The 23,648-nt window shown below is 36.9% G+C and overlaps 2 protein-coding genes and 1 non-coding gene across 3 annotated transcripts; 2 read left to right on the plus strand and 1 right to left on the minus strand.

The window, feature by feature from the left end:
- Window positions 1-3,611: 3,611 nt before the first annotated feature.
- On the plus strand, window positions 3,612-6,662 carry LOC140005299 (putative disease resistance RPP13-like protein 3). Its single transcript, XM_072046092.1, has one exon. The coding sequence runs from the start codon at window positions 3,888-3,890 to the stop codon at window positions 6,549-6,551; it is 2,664 nt and encodes an 887-aa protein (XP_071902193.1). The 5' UTR covers window positions 3,612-3,887; the 3' UTR covers window positions 6,552-6,662.
- A 5,448-nt stretch (window positions 6,663-12,110) lies between these two features.
- Window positions 12,111-17,757, minus strand: LOC140004696 (uncharacterized). The gene is made up of 7 exons (XM_072044836.1): window positions 17,601-17,757; window positions 15,912-17,411; window positions 15,715-15,797; window positions 14,472-15,450; window positions 13,713-14,330; window positions 12,525-13,616; window positions 12,111-12,154 (listed from the first exon to the last, which is right to left on the minus strand). Exons 1-7 carry the CDS (start codon window positions 17,755-17,757, stop codon window positions 12,111-12,113), a joined length of 4,473 nt encoding a protein of 1,490 aa, XP_071900937.1.
- LOC113717512 (small nucleolar RNA R71) lies at window positions 17,084-17,190 on the plus strand. Its single transcript, XR_003454427.2, has one exon. It is a non-coding gene; the product is annotated as a small nucleolar RNA R71 (small nucleolar RNA).
- Window positions 17,758-23,648: the final 5,891 nt, after the last annotated feature.

The raw sequence follows: 23,648 nt of genomic DNA on the forward strand, positions 1-23,648 counted from the left end.
CGGTCTTACCGCCTAATTATTATATGGCTGGTATCTACCGCCTAACCATTATATGGTCGGTTATACCGCCTATTTTATTCTAATTTTAGTTTGTTTATTCTTGGGCCGGTCCTAACATATAGGACCATTGACAAATATTCGATTCACTAAGGTTGGAGACTTTGGAATCATCCTTTACGTACAAACTGAATAGAGATATCTTGGAAATTTATTGATTCCTTACCTATAGACAAGATATGGAGTTGCATATTAGTTTGAGAAATTCCATTTCCACCTGTAAATTATATCATATATCATGTTCTTTATTGTTGTAATTGATTGGCTAAACAAACTTCATCTCACGAAAGGAAATGATTATCAGTTAAAAGATTGTCCTGTCTTTGAAGTTTGAACTATAAAGTTTGCATCTATGCACAGAATCAAGAATGCTTTCTACACTTAATTAGTAAAATAGCTTAAAGAGCACGGACATCTAAGTCAAGTACAAATTAAGAGACCGACTTAATTAATTGTTTCTGATAACTATTACTTCATGTCAAAATTAGGCTAATTAGGAGCTAACAAACACTTCTGAATTAAATGGCTAACGTAAATCCTAACAAGCAAAGCAAGCAAGCATTTAAGCATTTGCCAAAAAAAAAAAAAATCGCAAAACCATGCCTAAAACCACTTCTATCAAATGTTGGGAGCATGCCATAAATATCATATTCCAAACAATAAGGGCCAAATATCATACTACTATTAGATAGTATTCATATGTCATTCAAGCAGTCACTTATAGCTGCGATGATTTTTCCATTTGTTAGGCCTATTGCTTGATGATGTTCGAAGTTTGTTACATCAACTTACAGGATGGGAGTTACAGTGGGCGAGTCGAAATTGTAACAAACTGACGCATTCTCTTGCTAGACATGCTAAATCTGCAAACAATCAAGTTTTGTGAGTGCATGATGCTCCAAACCTATCAATATGGCTGACACATTCTCTTGCTTGACATCCAAAATCTGCAAACTTTTAGCACGAGTAGCCAAGTTGTTAAGTCAAATATTGATAATATTGTATGTAGCATGCTAAACATCTTAATAGGTATGGTAGTAGTGATACCAATATGCATATCTTTCTTTCATTTAATTTGGTTTTATTTATTTATTTATTTTGGTCTGTTCGTTTATGCACCTCTCTTTAGTGGCCCAGAATCAAAATGAAATCAGGTAACCCATCAAATGGATATAAATGAGTTACCAATAACATCCATTTAGTAAATGGATATTATTAGGTAACCCATCAAATTCAATTAACCCATTTAAAATTATTTTTCCCCAAACCTCCTCTCTTCTCCTACCCTTTTTTTCTTCAGATTCTTCATTTTGTCATGATGTTAACTAGTTTCGTCTAAATGGATGTTATTGGGTAATCCATCAAATTCAATTAACCCATTTAAAATTATTTTTCCCCAAACCTCCTCTCTTCTACTACCCTTTTTTTCTTCAGGTTCTTCATTTTGTCATGATGTTAATTAGTTTTGTTTCATTATTACTATTAGTTGTTGAAACCCGCTCCTATGAATACAAAATTTATGTGTTGGAATACTTTGGCCATGACAATTAAACTTTACTTTTTTGGACTAATTTACCCCTATTATTGATAGAATTAATAGTAGATTTGCCAAAAGCAATTTTGGTCTATAAGTAAGTAAATACATCGCATCCTATTCCTGACGAACCATAAGGAACTTGGTTTTTTTGTTAAACTAAACATCTAATGTAAAAATAACCAAAGGCTTGACAACAATATTATTCATCCGAAGATAAGTAACTACCTCGCATTTCATGAAGAGTTCGTTTGGTCCATTAAATCATATGATAATTTGGGATTATTTACTTCTATTACTATAATGACATTTTATTCTAACAACTACATCGACTCTACTATTTCCCTATAATATAATCTAATTTACGGACTAATTTGACCATGACTTATCAAGCTAAAGTTCATGTTATTTTCTAAAACTTCCTAGGTAACATAAAACATTCGAAGCTCGAAGCTATAAATGAATATATTTAACAAATTGATGGTATAAATGACTATTTTATTCTTATTTTATAAATGACTATTTTACCAATGACTTGTTATAAATGACTACTTTATTATTATTTTACTAAATAAAATAATAATCACTTATTATTATTTTTTGTCGAGCTCAATTAAACTCGAACTTGAAATTGATATTAAATTGGAGTTTTACAATGAAAGCTCGTGGAGAGCACAGAATCGTGCTGAAAGTCAGAGAAAATTGAGTCAATTCATCTTGTTGTTCATTCTTGATAATGCCCACACGGAGTAAAACTGATATTTTTCATCTGGTGAAGTCTCTCTGATAATGTGTCAAGAAGAATCCCTCAATTGCATCTCAGATGCTTTTGATGTCCACAAGGTGCATCATATTATATTGAATGACTAGTGCTCTTCTTTACTTTTCACCCGGTAGCTTATTGCTGAGTTTTTGGCTGTGTTAGTTGACTAGTTTTAACCTGACTTCTTCTATAATTTATTAATTCTCACACCACTTGTACAATTTTAATACCAGACTATAGAGGCGGCCACCATAGCAATGACCTAGACTTTATTATTGTAGCATCCAAAACCATGGGCACTTGCTACCAGACAATAAATTTCTGCCTACACACAAACACAGCAATCAAGGCTGTGATTTTGAGAAGAATGCAACCCAAAACCGGATGCATGCCAAAACGGAAAACCGGTGTCAATTCCGTCCAATTTGGATGTAATGGATCACAGCCTCCACCAATTTACAAGGAAAAAAGAACGAAAAGCAAAACCGGCATCAGTAATATTTTGAAAAACTACAGAGTTATTATTTAACTTAACTAACCAAATTTCAATTAAACTTTGTTAAATGGAACCTACTAGGCTACTATACTACTTATTGCAATTTAAAAGTCCAAATTTATTTGAACTTGCAGAATTCAATATAGCGAAATCCCAATTCATCAACTATATAATTATTATTGCGCATTCATGAATATAGATTTAGGAATGATGATGCTGAAAATTAAAAATTTTTTAATAATATTGCATAGGTATAAAGCAAAACTTGTTTGTTGAATTTCGTGGACCACACAAGTTGAATTTATTTTTTCCTTTTCTGCTTTTGGGAGTCTTCTTCCGGTCCAATTTTGCAATTGTTCTCTTTGGAAGCTTTTTTGCACTTAAAAATTCAGGTGTTATTGAATTAAAAATTTAGACAACTTTAAATTTGAAAAACTAATTATACGCACAAAAACAGCAAAATATCCACCGTTTGATGTTCACTTAGGTCGTCCGCTTTCTGTGCATCTAAAAGTGTTACACTCAAATGTTTCTTGAATCCATCACGAATTTACGATTCCACTTAAATGTTTCTTCAAAAAAAAAAAAAAAAAACTCTTCTTTTCAAATCATTTGTAACTTTAGTTTTGAAAAAAAAAAAAGAAAATACTTGTAACTGTGAATTAGTACATGAGAAATTTAACTATTAAACACTAGTTAGTTCATTCTTCATCCTTCGTATGCTTTATTTGACTTCCTTTATTTAATTCTTCTTCATCCATTCCACCATCCCAAAACATCTCACCAGCAGCACCTTTTTTTTTTTTTTTTAATATATTTAACTTTTTGGAGGGATCCCAGACGTCCTCCCTACCATGTGAATCGAACTGCGATCTTTTTGACTGGAAGAGAACACGAACCACGTGAAACGAGCCTCTCTCTTCTGAGATCAGTTTAAAACAACAGAGATTAGAAGTTTTGCAGCTGCACATATGACATAACAGGCAATATCTTCTCCTCCTTTACTAGTTGTTGAAAGCAAAGCTCACTTTACCAGGATGGCTGACCCTGTTATCTCTCTTGTTATTGAGAGAACTAGCGATCTGCTGATTCAAAAAATTGTTTTCCTGAAAGGCGTTCGACGACAAGTTGAGAGGCTGCAAAATGATCTGGTCCGGATGCGGTGTTTCCTGAAAGATGCTGATCAGAGGCAAGTTGAAGATGCGAGGATCCGCAACTGGGTTTCTGAAATCAGAGCTGCTGCCTACGATGCGGAGGATATCATTGAGATCTTTGCCTGCAAAGTTGAGTCCTTCACAAAGGACAAGGGACTCGTCACCAAATTGACGTATTATCCCTTGAAAATTGTGAACCTCTACAAGATAGGGAAAGAGATTGAGTCCTTACGAATGAGGCTCAAGGAGATTGCTGATAGCCGCGAAGAGTATGGTATAAAAAATCTTGGAGAGGGGATGACTACACATGGAGAAGAGCTTCAACGGATCCGGCGGTCCTCTCCTCTCAGCGAGGACAAGGATATAGTGGGCTTCGAGGAGATAACAAAATCACTGGTGGCAGAACTTTTGAAAGAGGACAGAAACCGCCATGTGGTTTCAATCATTGGCATGGGAGGTGCTGGTAAGACAACTCTAGCCAAAAAAGTTTATAACCATGCTGATGTCAGGGCAAGATTCAATTGCCGTGCTTGGGTCTGCGTCTCTTCAAGCTACGATCACAAAAAGATGCTGAGGGCAATCATAAAGCAATTGAATGAAATGAGTAAAGAGCAACTTGAAATGTTGGAAATGATGGAAGAGGAAGAGTTGGAACGAAGGCTCTATCAAGATCTACAAGACAAATGTTATCTTGTGGTTCTTGATGATGTATGGAAGGAAGAAGCGTGGGATTGTCTAGCCAGGAGGGCCTTTCCTGATGTTAATACATCAAGTAGAGTGCTACTTACAAGTCGCAATCGGGATGTTGCCGTACACGCAGATGCTCTTAGCCCCCCACATGAGTTGAAAACTTTGAGGGAGGAGGATAGCTGGCAGTTGTTTCTCAAAAAGGCCTTAGGCCATGGAGCTAATGGTGTGTGTCCTCCAGATTTGGAAGTAGTAGGCAAGAAAATTGCGGGGCGATGTGCCGGTCTACCACTGGCCATAACGGTTATAGGTGGCCTGCTACTGGGCAAGAAAAAGTTGAAGAGTGAATGGGAGAAAGTTCTCAACAACTTCAACGCATACCTGTCAAGGAGCCAGAGTGAAGCAGGGGCAATTAGTGAAGCAGGGGCAATTCTGGAATTAAGTTATGCAGACCTTCCTGCCAATCTGAAATTTTGCTTTTTGTATTTGGGTTTGTTTCCCGAAGATTTTGTGATTTCTGTGCGCAAGTTGATCCATATGTGGGTTGCAGAGGGAATAATCCAAAAAAGAGATGCAAAAAATTTGGAGGAAACTGCAGCATATGATGATGTGGAACGACTTTGTAGCAGAAATATGGTCCAGGTGGCGGAAATGACTGTTGATGAGAGGATTAAAAGCTGTCGAGTCCATGATTTACTGCGAGAGCTTGCAATCAGAAAGGCAGAGGATGAAAATTTTTTTCAGATCCATGACACCAGACATGATGAAATATCAGCCAAATCCAGGTACCTTGCTGTTCATATTCTCCCTTGGGATAAAAATTATTTTGAGCCTTCGACCCCTCCTCTCCGGTCTCTACTTTTTTTCAATGTCCACGAGTACGAGGAAAACACTAGTCTTAGTGTCAAAAGTTTCAGAAAACTTAGGGTACTGGACTTTGAGAATGTTAAGATACCGAATAATTTGCCAAAAGAAATTGGTAAAGTCAGGCTTCTAAGGTACCTCGGTTTAAGAGACACATGGATTACACTGCTACCTCATTCCTTCGGTTACTTGCGATACCTGCAAACTCTTGACATACGGAACTCTAGCACAGTGGAAGTTTCAAATTTCATTTGGAAGCTTGAAAGTTTACGGCATCTATATGCGGATAAAATGGAATGTGATATGCCTCTTAAGGTCGAAGGATTGAGGAATCTCCAGACTCTGTCAGGCATATGCTTTGATGACATTATGCACAATAACATGATAACTCTGACAAGTCTTCAGAAACTGGGGATTTGGGTGGATGACTGGTCAGACATAGACATACTCTGCATGCATTTATCTGAGGTTGAAAGTCTAAAGACGTTACATCTTTACCATGCTGCGGGAAGCGGGTGGCCATCTCTAGCTGGACTTTCTAAGCTCCATCATGTAATAGAGCTTGAGCTATTCGGGCCGGGTTTGAGAACGCTGCCTCCTGATTTCCCTCCAAATCTCTCTTGCTTGTCTTTGAAACATACAAGGCTCAAGGATGACCCAATGCCAACACTAGAGAAGTTGGGACAGCTGTCGTTCCTCAAAATGAAATATGAAGCATATTGGGGACCCCAGCTAGTCATTTCCAGACATGGCTTTCACCAATTGAAATTGCTTGAGCTCAGTGCCCTACGTCGTTTGGATGAAATAGAGATGGAGAAAGGTGCATTGCCGCAGCTCCAATGCCTGAGAATCACGGACTGCCCCAAGTTAGAGAAGTTGCCGGAAGAGCTGAAGCACATATCTACTCTTGATATGCTTGAGCTTGAGGACATGCCAGAAGATTTTATCAGTAGGCTTGATGCGGACTACCGAGGAGCAAACCTCAGAATATTTTGACTCTAGCATCTTGCAGAAGGAACAGAAATTATGTAGTGTAGTGATTAATAAAATTATTTCAAGTTTTTATCAAAATATATAAATAAAAAGAATGTTTCCGATTCAACATAACATTTGTCTTGCCATTATTTCACTCTTTATTTTTGTCATATAATCCATACCAACCAATAAGCTTTTTAAGTCCATTTTTTTATTTGAAATCTCGCACTTCAATGCTTGCTTTTTTTTTTTTTTAATTATCCCACTATTAAACAAGGAATGACTCTTTTGTCATTAATGATTTTTTGGGTAACTAACAGTGTCTACACCTGAACCTTCTAGGATTTGTCTCTCTATCAATTTACATTGCATATATCACATTAATACAAGTAGAAATAAATTAAAAAAAAAACAGTTCATGTCTTCCGTAGGCCTAAAAAATCTTGATAGTAAACTCTTGGCATTTGGAAATGTCTAATTCATTAAAAATTTCTAGAGGTATTTGGTTGATTCTAATTTTTCCCATGCTGCCCAAACTGAAAAAGAGAACAAAGAAATAAAAGCCTCTATTCATGTACTGGAAAAGAAGAAAATCAAGGAATTCATCCCATATAAAGCGTTGGTCCGTCTGAAAGTGAGAATTGATTGCTTCCTAAATATTATTCATTAAACATATAAGATGTTAAAAAAAATTAGGCATGCGAAAATCAAATAACAAGCTGTTCATTTAAGTTGTTTGGGATAAACATTGAAAGGGAAAAAATTATTAAGGGGAAAATTTTTTTATATGGGCACAACTGTCGACTTGTTTTATTTACCAAGTAGCTCGAATTCGGACTCTTTACCAAGTGCTTGGTATAGAGCCGCCAGCGCTATACGTACGTGTGTCCAAGCACTACTGATTTGTTGCCTTGAGTTCAAGAAATAAAAGCTTTGTCTCCTCTGTCTTTGTAATTTTGATCTTTTCTATTGTTTGTGTACACGTGTGTCCATGCACTACTGTTATATTGAGAAAGCCGTGAGTTAAAGAAATAAAAGTTTTGTCTCCTCTGTCTTTGTAATTTTGATCTTTTCCGTTGCCGAGGTTATTGATTGTTATATTGTTTTGTTTGTTTATTTTCTGTGGGTTAATTTTCTACATGCATGGGCTGAATTTATTACTAATGCATAAGAGCTTCACTAGTAATTGATTGGTTCAATTTAGAGGTGTCAAAATGAATCATTCGATGGGTTATAATTAGGTAATGGGTATAATTGAATCAACTCATTTATATCCATTTAAATAAATGGGTATACCCATTTATATTTATTTAATAAATAGATATGGATATACTCAATTACCAATTTATGAGTCATTTAAAATTCTACTTTTTTTTTGTTTTTTGACAAGAAATAACTGTATTTTATTGTTATTAGATTGATAAAAAATTAAGCAAATTTATTTGATTAATACTCACTAAAAATTGAGTTTAAATGTATAATTATTTTTGAATATATATAAATGGGTGGGGGTAGGGGTGAGCAAATTCGGTTCATACCGAATTCAAATTCAATTCGGTAATTTGAAATCGGGTATTTGGTAATTTGGTACAAATTCGGTACATACCGAATTCACCGAATTCTAATATGGTATGAAATAGGTAATGAGATTATAAATTTGGTAATAACCGATTTCGCATTCAAATTCGGTAATTGAAATAGGGTACCGCATTACCGCATTCGAATACCAAATTGGTATATAAAATTATATAATATATAGATAAATGCTATTTAGTATTAGTATATACTACTAATATATTATTATATTATATAGGTAAATGCTATTAATAATAATTAGTATATGGTATTATCATCCTATCATGTACTTATAATAATAATAATATATAGTAATGTACAATATATTATTTTAGTATTTGTTAATTGTTATATGACTATAATAATACAAATATATAGTAATACATAACAATATAAGATAACTACTTATTATTTTATACATAAGTAACATGACTAGAATTAGATAATAATTAATATATATATATGTATAATACTAAATATTAAACAATAAACATAATTAGTAATTAGAATTTAGATATTGGTAATTTGATACATCATTGATCATTCATGTTTGAATTATTGAATATTTCATGTGCTAGAAAAGAAGAAAAGAATGCAGTTGGCAGACAAATCAAGGCATTTATTAACATATCTAGTGTACTGGGGAATGCTGTTGTTTGATTGCTGACGTGGCACGCTTCCATTGATCGATTGTGGTCGTCCGCTTCATGTGAATTCGCTCGCTGACAGGTGTCGAGCCTGTGCAATAATAAATACCTACTCGAGAAAAATGAATTTTCTGTGTATAGTAGTGAGTAGGGTCGAATCCACAGGGACTGGAAAAAAAATTCGATTCTTTTCAAGTTCGGGACACGGGGGATTTTTATCAGATAAAACTAAAAATAAATAATTAAACAATTTAACTAAAAATAATTAAACAATTTAACCAAAGATAAATAATTAATTAATACAATTGTAAATAGCAATTAAATAAATAATAAATAAATTCTAGCCAAGGATACAACTACGCAGACACAGTCCATTCATCCGATCATTGATGCAAAGAAGGTTCACTTAATTTAATTAATAGGCTAGTTATAGTCGCCGATAAGCTCTAACGACCAGCTTTTCCTTAATTTATTGATAACCAAGGTACGACCGTTGATTACCTCTAACTAGGAAATACTCCTAGGTACGACCGTAGGAATTAATTTCCTAATTGCATTAAAAACTAGAAAAGCCTAACCCAAATTAATAACACGCTACGAGGGTTATTTAACTCAGATTGCATGTTCTCCTAGTATGTGAAAATACTAGTTGCCACTAATATTAACCAACTAAACAATTACGGATTTAATTGATTAATTTGACAAGAGATTAAAAAGTCAAATTGCACATCGGGCCCTTGATATCCAATTAACAAAATAATCCCATGGAAATTAAACTGGAAAACATGCAAATATTAACAAATTAAGGAACATGTAAAATTAATTAGATCTCACAGATATTTGGGACTGCGTCTTCGCGTTGATCCTTGACTAGAGGAGAAAATTAGCCACGCCTCATAAGAAAATTTTCACACAATTCAATTGAATTTAAAGACATCATCTTTCTTCGATAATTGAGAGAGTGAATAACAAAGCTCTCGGAAGAGAATAAGAAAATTGCACACTAGAATTCAACAAACCAAAACAACTCCCTATTCTCTCCTCTGGAACATCCCTCGGAGAGAAAAACTAAAACTCCTCTTCCCAGACGGAAGAGAGGAAGAAAAACTCACCCTCCGAAATGTGCGGCTCTCCCCCGCATAAAAACAAGCCAATTCCAAACTTCACTCCACGCTCACAAAAGAAAAACATTCCTTCCCTACCTAATCAACTCCACCGAAAACAAAAGCAAAGCCAACTATGGTTTGTCGGTTCCCTTTTGACCAAGTGCACACGTTCACAAATAAGAGAGCAAACCAAAAATGTGCAAAGAAAGCACACTTTAGACAATACAACTTATTTGCGGTCCCCACTAACTTTGACATGTTGTCTAGCCAAATTGAATTCCCAAATGCAATTCCATTCTTCTACGTTGGTTTGCACCAAAATTGTGCAAAGTTCCACAATAATCTTCTCAAGAGGTTTCTGCTCCCATTTCTGAAATTATATCCAAATACCAAATATAAATATATATTGACAATTAAAACAAATTAAAGCAATATTTGGCAAGGATAAAAAGGAAAGTTAACAATAAAATTACTAACAATTAACATCCTATCAATTCCCCCCACACTTAAATCATGCTTGTCCTCAAGCATGGGAACAACTAAATTCAACAATGGCTAACTCTCATTTCATTTACTACCAAGCTATGCTTATCCCAAAATCAAGTTTTAGTGGCTAAGTGTCAAGACATATTTCTCCCGATTAGCTCCTGAAATCATAGACTCGTCCAATTCATGGCTAACTCGTCTAAGAAATTAAAATATTAAACTAGCAAAAGTTAGCAATTGGGTCAACTGAAAATCAAAATCTCAACATTGAAGAACAAGGATCGGCAGGCCAATATGATCATAAGTTTACACATTATTTTATTCTCTTTTTTTTTTTTTTTTTTTTTTTTTTTTTTTTTTCAAAAATGCTCAGTCCCAAGCTATTCAAGTCTTTTGACGTGAACTCTGACATTTTTAGATAAAAGAGCCCAGTTACTCAACTTTTCACAGCTTCAGGACTAACTACTCATAGATATCGCCACTTTTTGACGCGAAAGTCGACACTTGTGGTGAAGACTCCCGGTTACTGGGTGACGGCACTAGCGGAGTAGAGTCATTTATTAATCACAATTAAAGTATCAGAATACCAGATAATTAAAGATCATGGCCCACGTCATCTCCTAATATGGAGAACTAAGATCAACAATTGCTCAATCCACATAACAATTGCTAATAAAATATTTAAATTGCCTAAACAAGTTAATCACAATTTGCACCAAGTCATTAAACTCATGATATTCACCAAGATAACATGCGTTTACTTGCCATCTAAACAAAATTCATAGGATAAATCACAACCAGCAATAAACGAATGAATTGCCATATTTATTCATCAAAACACTAGTAAGAAAGGCAGTAAATTAAAGAAACACCAATCAAAACTAAACCCAAATCCCCCCACACTTAAATCACACATTGCCCTCAATGTGATAATGAAACAGTAAAAATAAGAAGAAGGACAACGAAACTCCCCTGAAGCTGGTGCCAGCTATTAGCACCTGTAGTTGGAGGAGGCGGAGCGGAGGTCAAAGGGTCGGGATCGTGGTTTCACCATTCTTTCCAAATTGTACTAAATAAATAAAAATCAAGCAAAGTAAAAAGAAACAAGCAAAGTAACACAGAAGTATCCAACTAAGGATGAATAGAAATGTCAGGTAGTCCAAACACGCAAAATTTTCAAAAACGTACTGTAATAAAAATAATAAAAACATACTGCAATAATAAAATAAGGAAATAAAAAAAAATAATAGAAAGAGATTGAGGCAGGCGCGTGCATACGAAGCCAGTGGTGCGATGAAGGTGGTGGCTGTGAGAGAGAAGAGTTTGCGGCAGCTGGATCTAGTGGTGCTCAGCGACTGCGGGTGGTGGGCGACGGGTTGGGGTAGCGCGCGCGAGGGAGCGGCGGGCTCCAGGTGGCGCGCGTGAGGAGCGGCGATGGCGTCGGTGGAGCAGGAGGAAGGAAGGAGACCTGGGGCGGCGGCGGCGGCTCTGGTTGAAGGAACCAGAGAAAAGGAAAAAAACAGGGAAAGAAGAAAGAAAGAAAGAAAGAAAGGAAGAAAGAAGAAATAAAAAGAAAAGAAGAAAAAGAAGGATTTTTTTTTTTTTTTTTTTAGGTCGTCAAACACCGCGTGGGTACGCCAAGATTACGAAACGTCCCTAACCTCAGGAAACACCGCGTGGGCGCGCCAAGATTGGCCTTCGTCCCCTGACCTCAGGAGACACCAACGCCGCGTGGGCGCGCCAAGATTGGCCTTCGTCCCCTGACCTCAGGAGACACCAACGCCGCGTGGGCGCGCCAAGATTTCACTTCCTGATTTCAGTAAAGGAAATATGAGTACTGATACTACCCAACGAGTAAATGACCCAATGCAAAAGAACCAACTAGAAAGAACAAAACAACTAGAAATAACAAAACTAATATTTGGGTTGCCTCCCAAACTAGCGCCTTTCTTTAATGTCTTTGGCTAGACATAGCCCATAATTTGCTTAAACCAAGCAAATTGGGTCCTCCAAATGCGTCATCTCTACTCGCTCAACTGGAGCCTCATCATAATAAGGCTTGAGACGATGACCATTCACCACAAATTTCTTCTCCGTCTTCAGACTCTGGATCTCCACTGCACCATAATCAAAGACATTAGTTACAACAAAGGGACCAATCCAACGAGAACGTAGCTTACCTGAAAATAACTTCAATTTGGAGTGGTATAGTAAAACTTTTTGCCCGCAGACGAATGTCTTCCTAGAGATCTGTTGGTCATGAAAGATCCGATTCTTCTCTTTATAGATCATTGCATTCTCGTACGCTTCATTTCGGATTTCTTCCAACTCTTGTAATTGCAACTTCCTTTGAATTCCGCCCTCCTCGATATCCATATTGCATTGCTTGACCGCCCAAAACGCTCTATGCTCAAACTCTACCGGGAGATGACATGGCTTTCCAAATACCAATCGGTAAGGGGACATGCCAATGGGTGTCTTGTATGCCGTCCTATATGCCCATAGTGCATCCTCTAGTCTCACACTCCAATCCTTTCTATCGGGTCGGACCATCTTTTCTAGAATTGATTTGATCTCTCGGTTCGATACTTCCGCCTGACCATTTGTCTGAGGATGGTAGGATGTAGAGACTTTGTGCAAGACACCGTATCTCCTAAACATTGCAGCGATCATTTTGTTGCAGAAATGAGTACCCCGATCACTTACAATTGCTCGTGGCATCCCAAAGCGGACAAAAATATTAGACTTAACGAATTCTGCAACCACTTTGGAATCATTAGTGCGGGTGGCCTTTGCTTCTACCCACTTCGAAACATAATCTACAGCAAGCAATATATACAAAAAACCACAGGACGAAGGAAAAGGACCCATAAAATCAATGCCCCAAACGTCAAAAATTTCAACAAAAATCATTGGGGTTTGAGTCATTTGACCCCTACGAGAGATATTACCCACTCTTTGACACTTATCACATAACTTACAAAATGAGTAGGCATCCTTGAATAGAGTTGGCCAATAGAATCCACTCTCTAGCACCTTACGAGCCGTTCTCTTCGGTCCAAAGTGACCTCCACATGCAAAAGAGTGACAATATGCTAGAATAGATTGAAATTCAACTTCACTTACACATCTACGGATGATTTGATCGGCACCCCGCTTCCAGAGGTAAGGATCATCCCAAATGTAGAACTTTGCATCGCTCCTCAACTTGTCTCTCTTTGCCTTAGGCCATCCTGTAGGAAATTTGTCAGTGACTAGAAAATTAACAATATCTGCATACCAAGGCAAGGATGAATTAATAGAAAATAAATGCTCCTCGGGAAATGCTTCTCTCAATGGGAGGTCCTCTTCGACGACTTGTACTCGACTCAAGTGATCTGCTACCAGGTTCTCTGCCCCTTTCTTATCTCGGATCTCCAGGTTGAACTCTTGTAACAACAATATCCACCGTATCAATCGCGGTTTTGCCTCTTTCTTGGTCAATAAATACCGTAAAGCTGCATGATCAGAAAAAATAATAACTTTAGCACCAAGTAAATAAGACCGAAATTTTTCTAAGGCAAAAACAACTGCTAAAAGCTCCTTTTCGGTGGTTGAATAGTTCAATTGAGCTCCGTTCAAGGCTCGAGATGCGTAGTAGATAGCATGAGCTGCCTTTCCTACTCTTTGACCCAATACCGCACCCACTGCATAGTCGCTGGCGTCACACATGATTTCGAATGGGAGGTTCCAGTCAGGGGGTTGGATAATAGGTGAGGTGGTCAATAACTCCTTTAACTTATTGAATGCCCCCTTACATGTTTCATCAAATTCGAAGGATACATCTTTTTGCAAAAGTTGGAACAAGGGTGCTCCAATTTTCGAGAAATCCTTGATGAACCTTCTATAGAAACCTGCGTGACCCAAGAAAGAACGAACTTCCCGCACACTCGCGGGGTAAGGTAAAGTAGATATAACATCTATTTTTGCCTTATCAACCTCAATACCTGTAGATGATACAACATGACCCAAAACTATCCCGTGTTCAACCATAAAATGACATTTTTCCCAATTAAGCACGAGATTAGTTTCTATACACCTTACTAAGATCAATTTCAGGTTATCTAGACAGTTTTCAAAACTTTCACCATATACACTGAAATCGTCCATGAAAACCTCAATAATCTTCTCAACATATTCTGAAAAGATACTTACCATGCATCTTTGGAAGGTAGCAGGTGCATTACACAATCCAAATGGCATCGTTCGGTATGCAAATGTTCCAAATGGGCAGGTGAAAGTAGTCTTCTCTTGGTCCTCGGGTGCGATGGCAATTTGAAAATAACCTGAAAATCCATCCAAGAAACAATAGTAAGCTCGACATGCTAGTCGCTCCACCATTTGGTCAATGAAAGGGAGGGGGAAATGGTCCTTTTTCGTGACGGCATTTAGCTTTCGGTAATCGATACACTGTCGCCATCCGGTGGGCTTTCGAATTGGTACGAGCTCACCCTCTTGGTTTGATTCTACCGTCACCCCTGCCTTCTTCGGGACCACCTGTACTGGACTTACCCACGGGCTATCTGATATTGCAAATATAATTCCAACGTCCAGCAGTTTTAAAATCTCTTTCTTTACGACCTCCATCATGAGAGGATTTAATCTCCGTTGAGCTTGCCGTACGGGTTTAGAATTCTCCTCGAGTCGAATTCGGTGCATACACACCGCGGGACTAATTCCCTTGATGTCGGCGATGGTCCATCCTATCGCCTGCTTATGTTCCCTAAGAACTCGAAGTAGTTTCTCTTCTTGAACCTTTGATAAACCCGCGGAGATGATCACTGGAAGTGTCTCCCCTTCACCCAAGTATGCATATTTCAGGTGTTTCGGCAGCGGTTTCAGTTCCAAAACAGGTGCCTGCACCACAGATGGAAGTAACCTTTTGTGAGGTTCAGGTATAAAAATGGGTGCGAGGTCATACCTTGTCTTCGTGGTTGGTAACGTTTGCAACGATCCAATCACGCATTTAAGCTCTTCACTCAACTCTACTCCAGAGGTTGTTTCGGACTCGAAGTGCCTGGTCAGAACGACCTCTAGCTCATCCCTGCCTTCAATTTCAAAAACCTCCTGTATAGCAGGGTCAATAACATTTACCGAGAAAACAGAGCCAACATTTGAATCGGATGGATATTTCATGGTCTCAAAGATGTTAAAGTGGACAATCTCACCATCAAATTCCATAGACAAAGTACCCTTATTAACATCAATTTTGGTTCGGGCTGTGCTCAAAAAGGGTCTACCTAACAACAAAGGTGACGGATCACGGGAGTGTTCATCCTCCATGTCGAGCACATAAAAATCAGCTGGAAAAACCAATTCATTAATTTTTACCAAAACATCTTCAATCAACCCGTCAGGGTATGCATTGGTCCTGTCAGCTAGTTGGATTATTATTCCAGTTTCTTTCAAAGGGCCTAAGTTCAAAGAAGCATAAATAGATTTCGGCATGACATTAATCGATGCTCCTAGATCTAACATGGCCTTTCCAATCAAAGTATTACCTATCCTACAAGGAATAGTAAACATACCTGGATCTCCGCATTTTGGTGGAAGTTTCCTTTGTAGAATTGCCGAAACATTCTCCCCAACTATAACTCGTTCATCCCCTTTCAACCGCTTGCGATTGGCACACAGGTCCCTCAAAAATTTTGCGTACCTGGGTACTTGTTTAATCGCATCCAGTAGGGGTATGTTGATCTCCACCTTGCGAAAGATCTCCAGGACCTCTTTTTCCTTGTCTTGCTTCTTTGGTTTCTCTAACCTGCTAGGAAAGGGAGGTGGATTAGTTTTAGTTGTAGGAATTGGGTTCGAGGGTACCTTTGCATTTTTGTTGTCTGTGCCCTCCTCTTCCAATTCTTTTTCAATCCGTTCCTCGTCCTTGTCTTTAGGAATCACCGGTTCGGGTCCTTGAACTTCCTTGCCACTCCTTAAGGTCATTGCACTTACATTCTTTGGATTTGCCTCAGGTTGAGATGGCAATTTTCCTTGAACTTGGGACTCCAAACGGTTGATTGTTATAGCCATTTGATTCATTTGATTTTGCAATGATTGCACCTGTCCCAGTTGATTTCTCATGCTTTGCAGGTCTGAATCCGTCTTTTGTTGATTGGCAAGTAATTGCTTCATCATTTCTTCCATGGACGGACTTGAGTTTGAAGGGGGTGGTGGTGGTGGTGGGCGAGGATGATACTGCTGTTGGTGTCCTTGCTGTCTATTTGGCACAAAGTTAGACTGCCTATTTCCTCCATAGCTAAGGTTGGGGTGATCCCTCCAACCAGGATTGTAGGTGTTTGAGTATGGATCATATGGCTTTCTTGGCGCGGGCGCGTGGCCAGCCATGTTCACCTGTTCTGCAGTTTCTTCTTGAACCAGTGGACACATTTCCGTAGGATGACCCACGGCAGTGCACACCCCACACACTTTGGCTTGTGAAGCATTCCCCACAGCTAATTGTCTTACAAAAGATGTTAATTCGGAGATCTGCTGTTGGATAGAGGACGTTTCCACCTCATTCACCCTGCGCGTCGGGATGTCCTCTCTTGAACCAAACTGTTGTGAGTTCTCAGCCATCCCTTCAATCAACTCCCATGCTCCTCGAGGGGTTTTGTTCACCAACGCCCCTCCACTTGCAGCATCGATTATGCTTCTGTCCCTGAAAAGTAATCCCTCATAGAAATATTGGATGAGCAGTTGCTCACTTATCTGATGTTGAGGGCATTTGGTGCACAGTTTCTTAAACCTCTCCCAGTACTCATAGAGTGACTCGCCTGGGTGTTGTTTGATGCCACATATCTCTTTCCTTAGGCTCGCAGCTCGAGACGCCGGAAAGTACTTGTCCAGAAATTTTTTCTTCAATTGATCCCACGTGGTGATACTACCAGGTGGTAGGTAGTAGAGCCAGTCTTTTGCGGAGTCCTTCAAAGAGAAGGGGAAAGCCCTCATCTTTATTTGCTCTTCTGTAATTCCCGGAGGCTTCATACTGTTGCAAACGACGTCGAACTCTTGCAAGTGCTTGTAGGGCTCCTCACCTGGTAGACCATGAAAAGATGGCAAGAGATGAATTAGACCAGATTTTAGTTCAAAGGGAGTGTCATCATTTAAATTTGAAAAAGTAATGCACAAGGGCTGCTGATTTAAATCAGGAGCAGCCAACTCCCTTAATGTTCGTGCATTTGCCATAGTGACTTCCTCTTGGTCTGAATCACTCGAATTGTCACCAGACAAATTTGTCGGCTCAACCTCTGGATCAAGTCCCTGAGGTGCAATACCGTATTGCTCTTCTCTGAGCCGCCTGGTTTCTTTCCTCGTTCTACGCGCGGTCTTCTCTACTTCAGGATCGAAAATTAATTCGCCTGTACGAGAAGAACGAGACATAAACTAGAAAAATACCAGAAAATTAGAACAAAAATGAACTTAAAAAGAAACAAATAATTAACGCCAGTCCCCGGCAACGGCGCCAAAAATTGACAGGTGTCGAGCCTATGCAATAATAAATACCTACTCGAGAAAAATGAATTTTCTGTGTATAGTAGTGAGTAGGGTCGAATCCACAGGGATTGGAAAAAAAATTCGATTCTTTTCAAGTTCGGGACACGGGGGATTTTTATCAGATAAAACTAAAAATAAATAATTAAACAATTTAACTAAAAATAATTAAACAATTTAACCAAAGATAAATAATTAATTAATACAATTGTAAATAGCAATTAAATAAATAATAAATAAATTCTAGCCAAGGATACAACTACGCAGACACAGTCCATTCATCCGATCATTGATGCAAAGAAGGTTCACTTAATTTAATTAATAGGCTAGTTATAGTCGCCGATAAGCTCTAACGACCAGCTTTTCCTTAATTTATTGATAACCAAGGTACGACCGTTGATTACCTCTAACTAGGAAATACTCCTAAGTACGACCGTAGGAATTAATTTCCTAATTGCATTAAAAACTAGAAAAGCCTAACCCAAATTAATAACACGCTACGAGGGTTATTTAACTCAGATTGCATGTTCTCCTAGTATGTGAAAATACTAGTTGCCACTAATATTAACCAACTAAACAATTACGGATTTAATTGATTAATTTGACAAGAGATTAAAAAGTCAAATTGCACATCGGGCCCTTGATATCCAATTAACAAAATAATCCCATGGAAATTAAACTGGAAAACATGCAAATATTATCAAATTAAGGAACATGTAAAATTAATTAGATCTCACAGATATTTGGGACTGCGTCTTCGCGTTGATCCTTGACTAGAGGAGAAAATTAGCCACGACTCATAAGAAAATTTTCACACAATTCAATTGAATTTAAAGACATCATCTTTCTTCGATAATTGAGAGAGTGAATAACAAAGCTCTCGGAAGAGAATAAGAAAATTGCACACTAGAATTCAACAAACCAAAACAACTCCCTATTCTCTCCTCTGGAACATCCCTCGGAGAGAAAAACTAAAACTCCTCTTCCCAGACGGAAGAGAGGAAGAAAAACTCACCCTCCGAAATGTGCGGCTCTCCCCCGCATAAAAACAAGCCAATTCCAAACTTCACTCCACGCTCACAAAAGAAAAACATTCCTTCCCTACCTAATCAACTCCACCGAAAACAAAAGCAAAGCCAACTATGGTTTGTCGGTTCCCTTTTGACCAAGTGCACACGTTCACAAATAAGAGAGCAAACCAAAAATGTGCAAAGAAAGCACACTTTAGACAATACAACTTATTTGCGGTCCCCACTAACTTTGACATGTTGTCTAGCCAAATTGAATTCCCAAATGCAATTCCATTCTTCTACGTTGGTTTGCACCAAAATTGTGCAAAGTTCCACAATAATCTTCTCAAGAGGTTTCTGCTCCCATTTCTGAAATTATATCCAAATACCAAATATAAATATATATTGACAATTAAAACAAATTAAAGCAATATTTGGCAAGGATAAAAAGGAAAATTAACAATAAAATTACTAACAATTAACATCCTATCATGGACCCACGTGGCTTTGGTTGGCTTTGCTTTGTTTCTTTTGTTTCTTTTTTTTTTTTTTTTTGCTCAGACCTTTAGCAATCCTTTTGCCTTTTGTTTATCCGTGCCAATTTCCAATTGATGGCCGTCCATTCCCACGCGTGAATTCTTTTGTTTTTTGTTTGCCCAAACGTTTAGCAATTCTTTTGGATTTTGTTTCTTTTTTTTTTCTTAGACGTTTAGTAATACTTTTTTTCCAGTTGATTGTTCGTTAGCTGATCAATAATTTCATTTTTTATTACCTAACACATAACATTTAACTTTCAACTTCTTACAATTATTAACATTTTTGTAGTTTCCAAATGAATCACAATTAATTAACAAATTCTTGTAATTGACACATATTAATTATTAACACATATATTTTTTCAAATATAAGAGGGGAAGGCATTCACCTATTATTATCAAATTTTCATTACAGCTTTATTTGGTATTGATTCTACATAAATAATCAGCAATATAGTGCGCTTCCGCTGGTGTCATTTATCGTTTATTCACGTCACGCACCGCGTTTAATTATCGATTCTCCACTATTAATTGTTATAACTATTTATTTATCTATTTTTATTTGAATTCCATTTTTTTACCCAATCAATCACATTTTTATTACCAATTTTTTTTATTCATTGTTAATAGCTAATTAATGATGTCATTTTTACTTGTTATTTTTCTTTACCTAACAAATCACATTTAGTTCATGACTTTTTCGAAACTATTAAAAAAAACCATTTTTTTTGCCTCTTCACAAAATCGCATTTAGTTACCTTTGTTTTTCCAGATTTTATTAAGAAAATGTTCACCTTTATCTTGGGTTGCCCAACAAATCAAGTTTAATTATCAACTTTTTAAAATTGTTCTTTTTAAATTAGCCCCTAATTTTGCAGTTTTATTGCCAGACAAATTCCTTTTAATTACCGAATTTTATAGCTATTGAAATTTTTTACCCAACAAGCCGCATTTAATTACCAGCTCTCGGTAGTTATTAGCCAAAATTTAGCCTCTTTTTTGGGGTTGCGGATCGAATCATATTTGGCTGCCCTTTTTAACAATTGATTGCTAACTAATTAATTAATATTGTTACTTTTTTTTTGCCTGACGATTTGCAATTAATTACCTTGTTATTAATTGTTAGTTACTTAATCTGTCTACGTTGCTCTGTTTTGAGAAGACCGCTTCTCATTACTCTTGTCTTCTTTGCTTTTGGCGGGCTTAAAAGTTAATTGTTTCATAATTAACTAATCTTATCAACCTATATAGTAAAAGCGCGAATGGGATTGTTAAGGGTGGTGGTGTGCTCTCGCTGGGAAGTGTAATTCTTCTTGTCTTGCTTTTGTTCGAGAGAGGAAGTGTAATTGCTTTTGTCCGAGAGAGAAGAAGAAGGACCTTCGGTTTTGACAATACACGTTGCTAGCTGAGTAAGTTTGACGGTTGGTGATGGTTTGATTGATGACAGGTGATTGGTGATGGGCTCAATGTGGTTGGTGTGATTTGATGATATTGCCCTTCTTTTAAAATCAGATGCACCGTTGCATCTTACTGAGTTTCTTCCTTGTCTTTGCTGTGTTTTATTGGTTGGACGATGGTCGTCACTCATGAGGACTGCACGTGCTTAAGTTGGGAGGAGAAATAGCTCATTGTCCAGTCTCCTTTCTCGCCTCTCTCTGGATTGTATTACCAGTCTCCTCACCTCCTTTTTCCGAAACCCTCTATTTCCTTTTGTCTCATCCGAGAGTATGACTGACCTCCTCCATTCCTTCCATGGATTTCATCCATTTTTTTGCCTGAAGAAAAGAAAAGAAACAGACTAACAGCACACCGCTTCTATTCTTTCTTTCTTCTTCATTTTCCCCTCTTTTAAAGATTATTCGAAAAAATGACACTCAAAACCCACCTTTTATTCTCTCTCACTCACTCTCTCTCTCTCTCTCTCTCTCTCTCTCTCTCTTGCCCTTTTTGTCTCCTTCTTATCCTGAGATAGGAGAACCTCGAAGATTTGGTCGATCTTGTTTGCTCAACTGCTCACATTTGGTTTTTCTTTTTCTGTTTCTGATCTTCATCCCTTTTCCTCATAAACCTATGATTTTTCCCCCTCTCTATACAGAAAATTTTCTATTTTCTCGCAATTATTTTTCTATTTATTGGGATATAATTACCTTGGAGATCTTGCTTATCTGATTTATTTTCGATCCGCTGATCTCACCATTTTTTAGTTTTAAAATTTTCCTTTATTTTGACTGATTTTCTTTATTCTCTAATCAATTTCATGTTTGTTTCAGGGTGCAAGTTTAAGGTTTGCATTTTATTATCTGGTATCCTCAATCTCTACAGAACCCGTCAGGTAAGAAATCTCACATGATGCTTATTTTTCTCATGGCTTTTTTGACTGATTATTTTGTTCTTATGAAATTTTTGTGTGATTATCTCAGGTAAAAAAACACAAGGAAGGCCACTGAAGGAGGAATTACAGTTAGTTTCCTGCCTTTTCATTTTTTTTGGGGTTATTTGGCTGTGATAATATGGTGTTTTTTTTAACTCGTTTCTTCCTTCAACTATAGTATGAGAAAATCCAATATTGTTCATACTGGTCTCAACTACTTTTTTGTTAGAAAAGTTATGGATCTAAAGTTTCATTCCACCCATCCTCCTTTTCCGAGCGCATATTATGTTATAGATAAAAAATAATCATTATAGGGTTTTCTTTTGTATGGAATAAAATATGATCATTTTTCTCCCAAGGACGGCTTTAAGGTATCCTGCAATTTGGGGCTCTCTTTCTAGAAAAATTTGTTTATTGCATGTGAATTAATTTCTTTGAACTCTTTTTTTTTTCTTCTTTTGGTTGGCAGTGATCTCGCCATACCTTTGCTACTAGTTTTATTGGTCTAAGTTTTAATAGTTCTCATGGAGTTGTATTTATATTTACTAAGTTTGCTTCTTCTTCTTTTTTGCCGTTTCTTTGAGAGCGCTTATACAAACTTATGATTTGTGTGATTTGCTGGTTTACTTTCAGCTACTACATTTTTCATTGTCTTTGGGTAATTGTTTAATAACCATCTATTTTACTTATTTGTTTTCAGGTTCTCTTTGTGAACTCTTTACCCTTTCTTCCATATTTTTCTTGCACGATGAGTTGGAATAGCTACAAGCTATCAGAATATATTGCTTCGAGAGGCGGAAACATTCTCAACTCTGATATTTTTGTACTTGAGCACAAGAATGTATAGAAGGTTTGTTGCTCAATCACGTACTTATTTGTATTTTAGCACATTTCAACTCCAAGTAAATAAGCTCATTTTATGCTTTCTTTTTTTGGAATATTTGGCTTATGTTTGACTATTTGGGTAGGTTTAGCTTGGTGTTATAATCCCTTTTGTGATTTGTCTCATCCTTCAACTGGGGGATTATGTTTAGTTGATCTGATGAATTATGTTTACTAGATTTAATGACTCATGGTTTCTTTTTTCGTTAACAAGACCTTGTTCTTCTGATCTTTTGCCTCTAAAAGTATTTTGTGTCACTGATATATTTTTATCTGATTTGTATTTTTATATTATTGCCTTTGTAGGAAGAAAGATGACAGCACCTACCTTTCATTCTTTTCTGTCATGTAGAGGTATATTATTTTGAAGTTTTTTTTTTTAAAACTCTTTTTGGCTGATAAGAATGTTCTTGTGATTTCTGTTTCTCAAGTCTCAAATCTTTTGAATTTTTTTTGTCTTACGATTATTTTTGTAGGAAGGAAGAGGAATTTATAATCATTTGACAAAAAAAAAAAGATAAACATTTTTTCAGTAAATAGACTCGTCAAAAAAGGACACTGGGTATTCAAAATGCTATCTGAGTAGCAGTATGAGTCAGTAATCAAGGCGCTCGTACCTAATGACCTCAATTTTTGTGATTTATCCCTTTTGAGAATTGGTGATTTCATGGTAGTGTTTCTCTCACGTTTTAGATTGTGGCCAACTATTGGTTGTTTTATAACAATTATAGAAGAATCAGGTTTTAGATTTAGAAAGCCTTTTTTCAATAACATAATTCTACTAAATCTACTACACTGTTTGGAGATGTGGTAGAATTATCATATCACATTGTTTGGAAACTTTCTTGTGCTGTTATAAGAAGTACGAAAAGTTTTCAGAAAATGCTGATTTATTTTTGTAAATATTTTTCCTTTTTGACTAATTAGATATTACCAGAATTCTTATGTAATTCTACGTGTCCTTTTATGTAGTAGATTGCA

This window comes from Coffea arabica, chromosome 4c, assembly GCF_036785885.1.
Source record: "Coffea arabica cultivar ET-39 chromosome 4c, Coffea Arabica ET-39 HiFi, whole genome shotgun sequence".
NCBI classification, from domain to species: domain Eukaryota; kingdom Viridiplantae; phylum Streptophyta; class Magnoliopsida; order Gentianales; family Rubiaceae; genus Coffea; species Coffea arabica.

What these genes read in the sequence shown, in the direction of transcription:
- LOC140005299 (XM_072046092.1), top strand. Translation starts at nt 3,888, where the DNA reads ATGGCTGACCCTGTTATCTCTCTTGTTATTGAGAGAACTAGCGATCTG.
- LOC140004696 (XM_072044836.1), bottom strand. Translation starts at nt 17,757, where the DNA reads ATGTCTCGTTCTTCTCGTACAGGCGAATTAATTTTCGATCCTGAAGTA. An exon ending in ACCAAAATGCGGAGATCCAG is followed by an intron (nt 15,798 to 15,911) that starts GTATGTTTACTA and finishes CTTTGAACTTAG; the next exon opens with GCCCTTTGAAAGAAACTGGA. An exon ending in CCTGGTAGCAGATCACTTGA is followed by an intron (nt 13,617 to 13,712) that starts GTCGAGTACAAG and finishes CTTGGTATGCAG; the next exon opens with ATATTGTTAATTTTCTAGTC.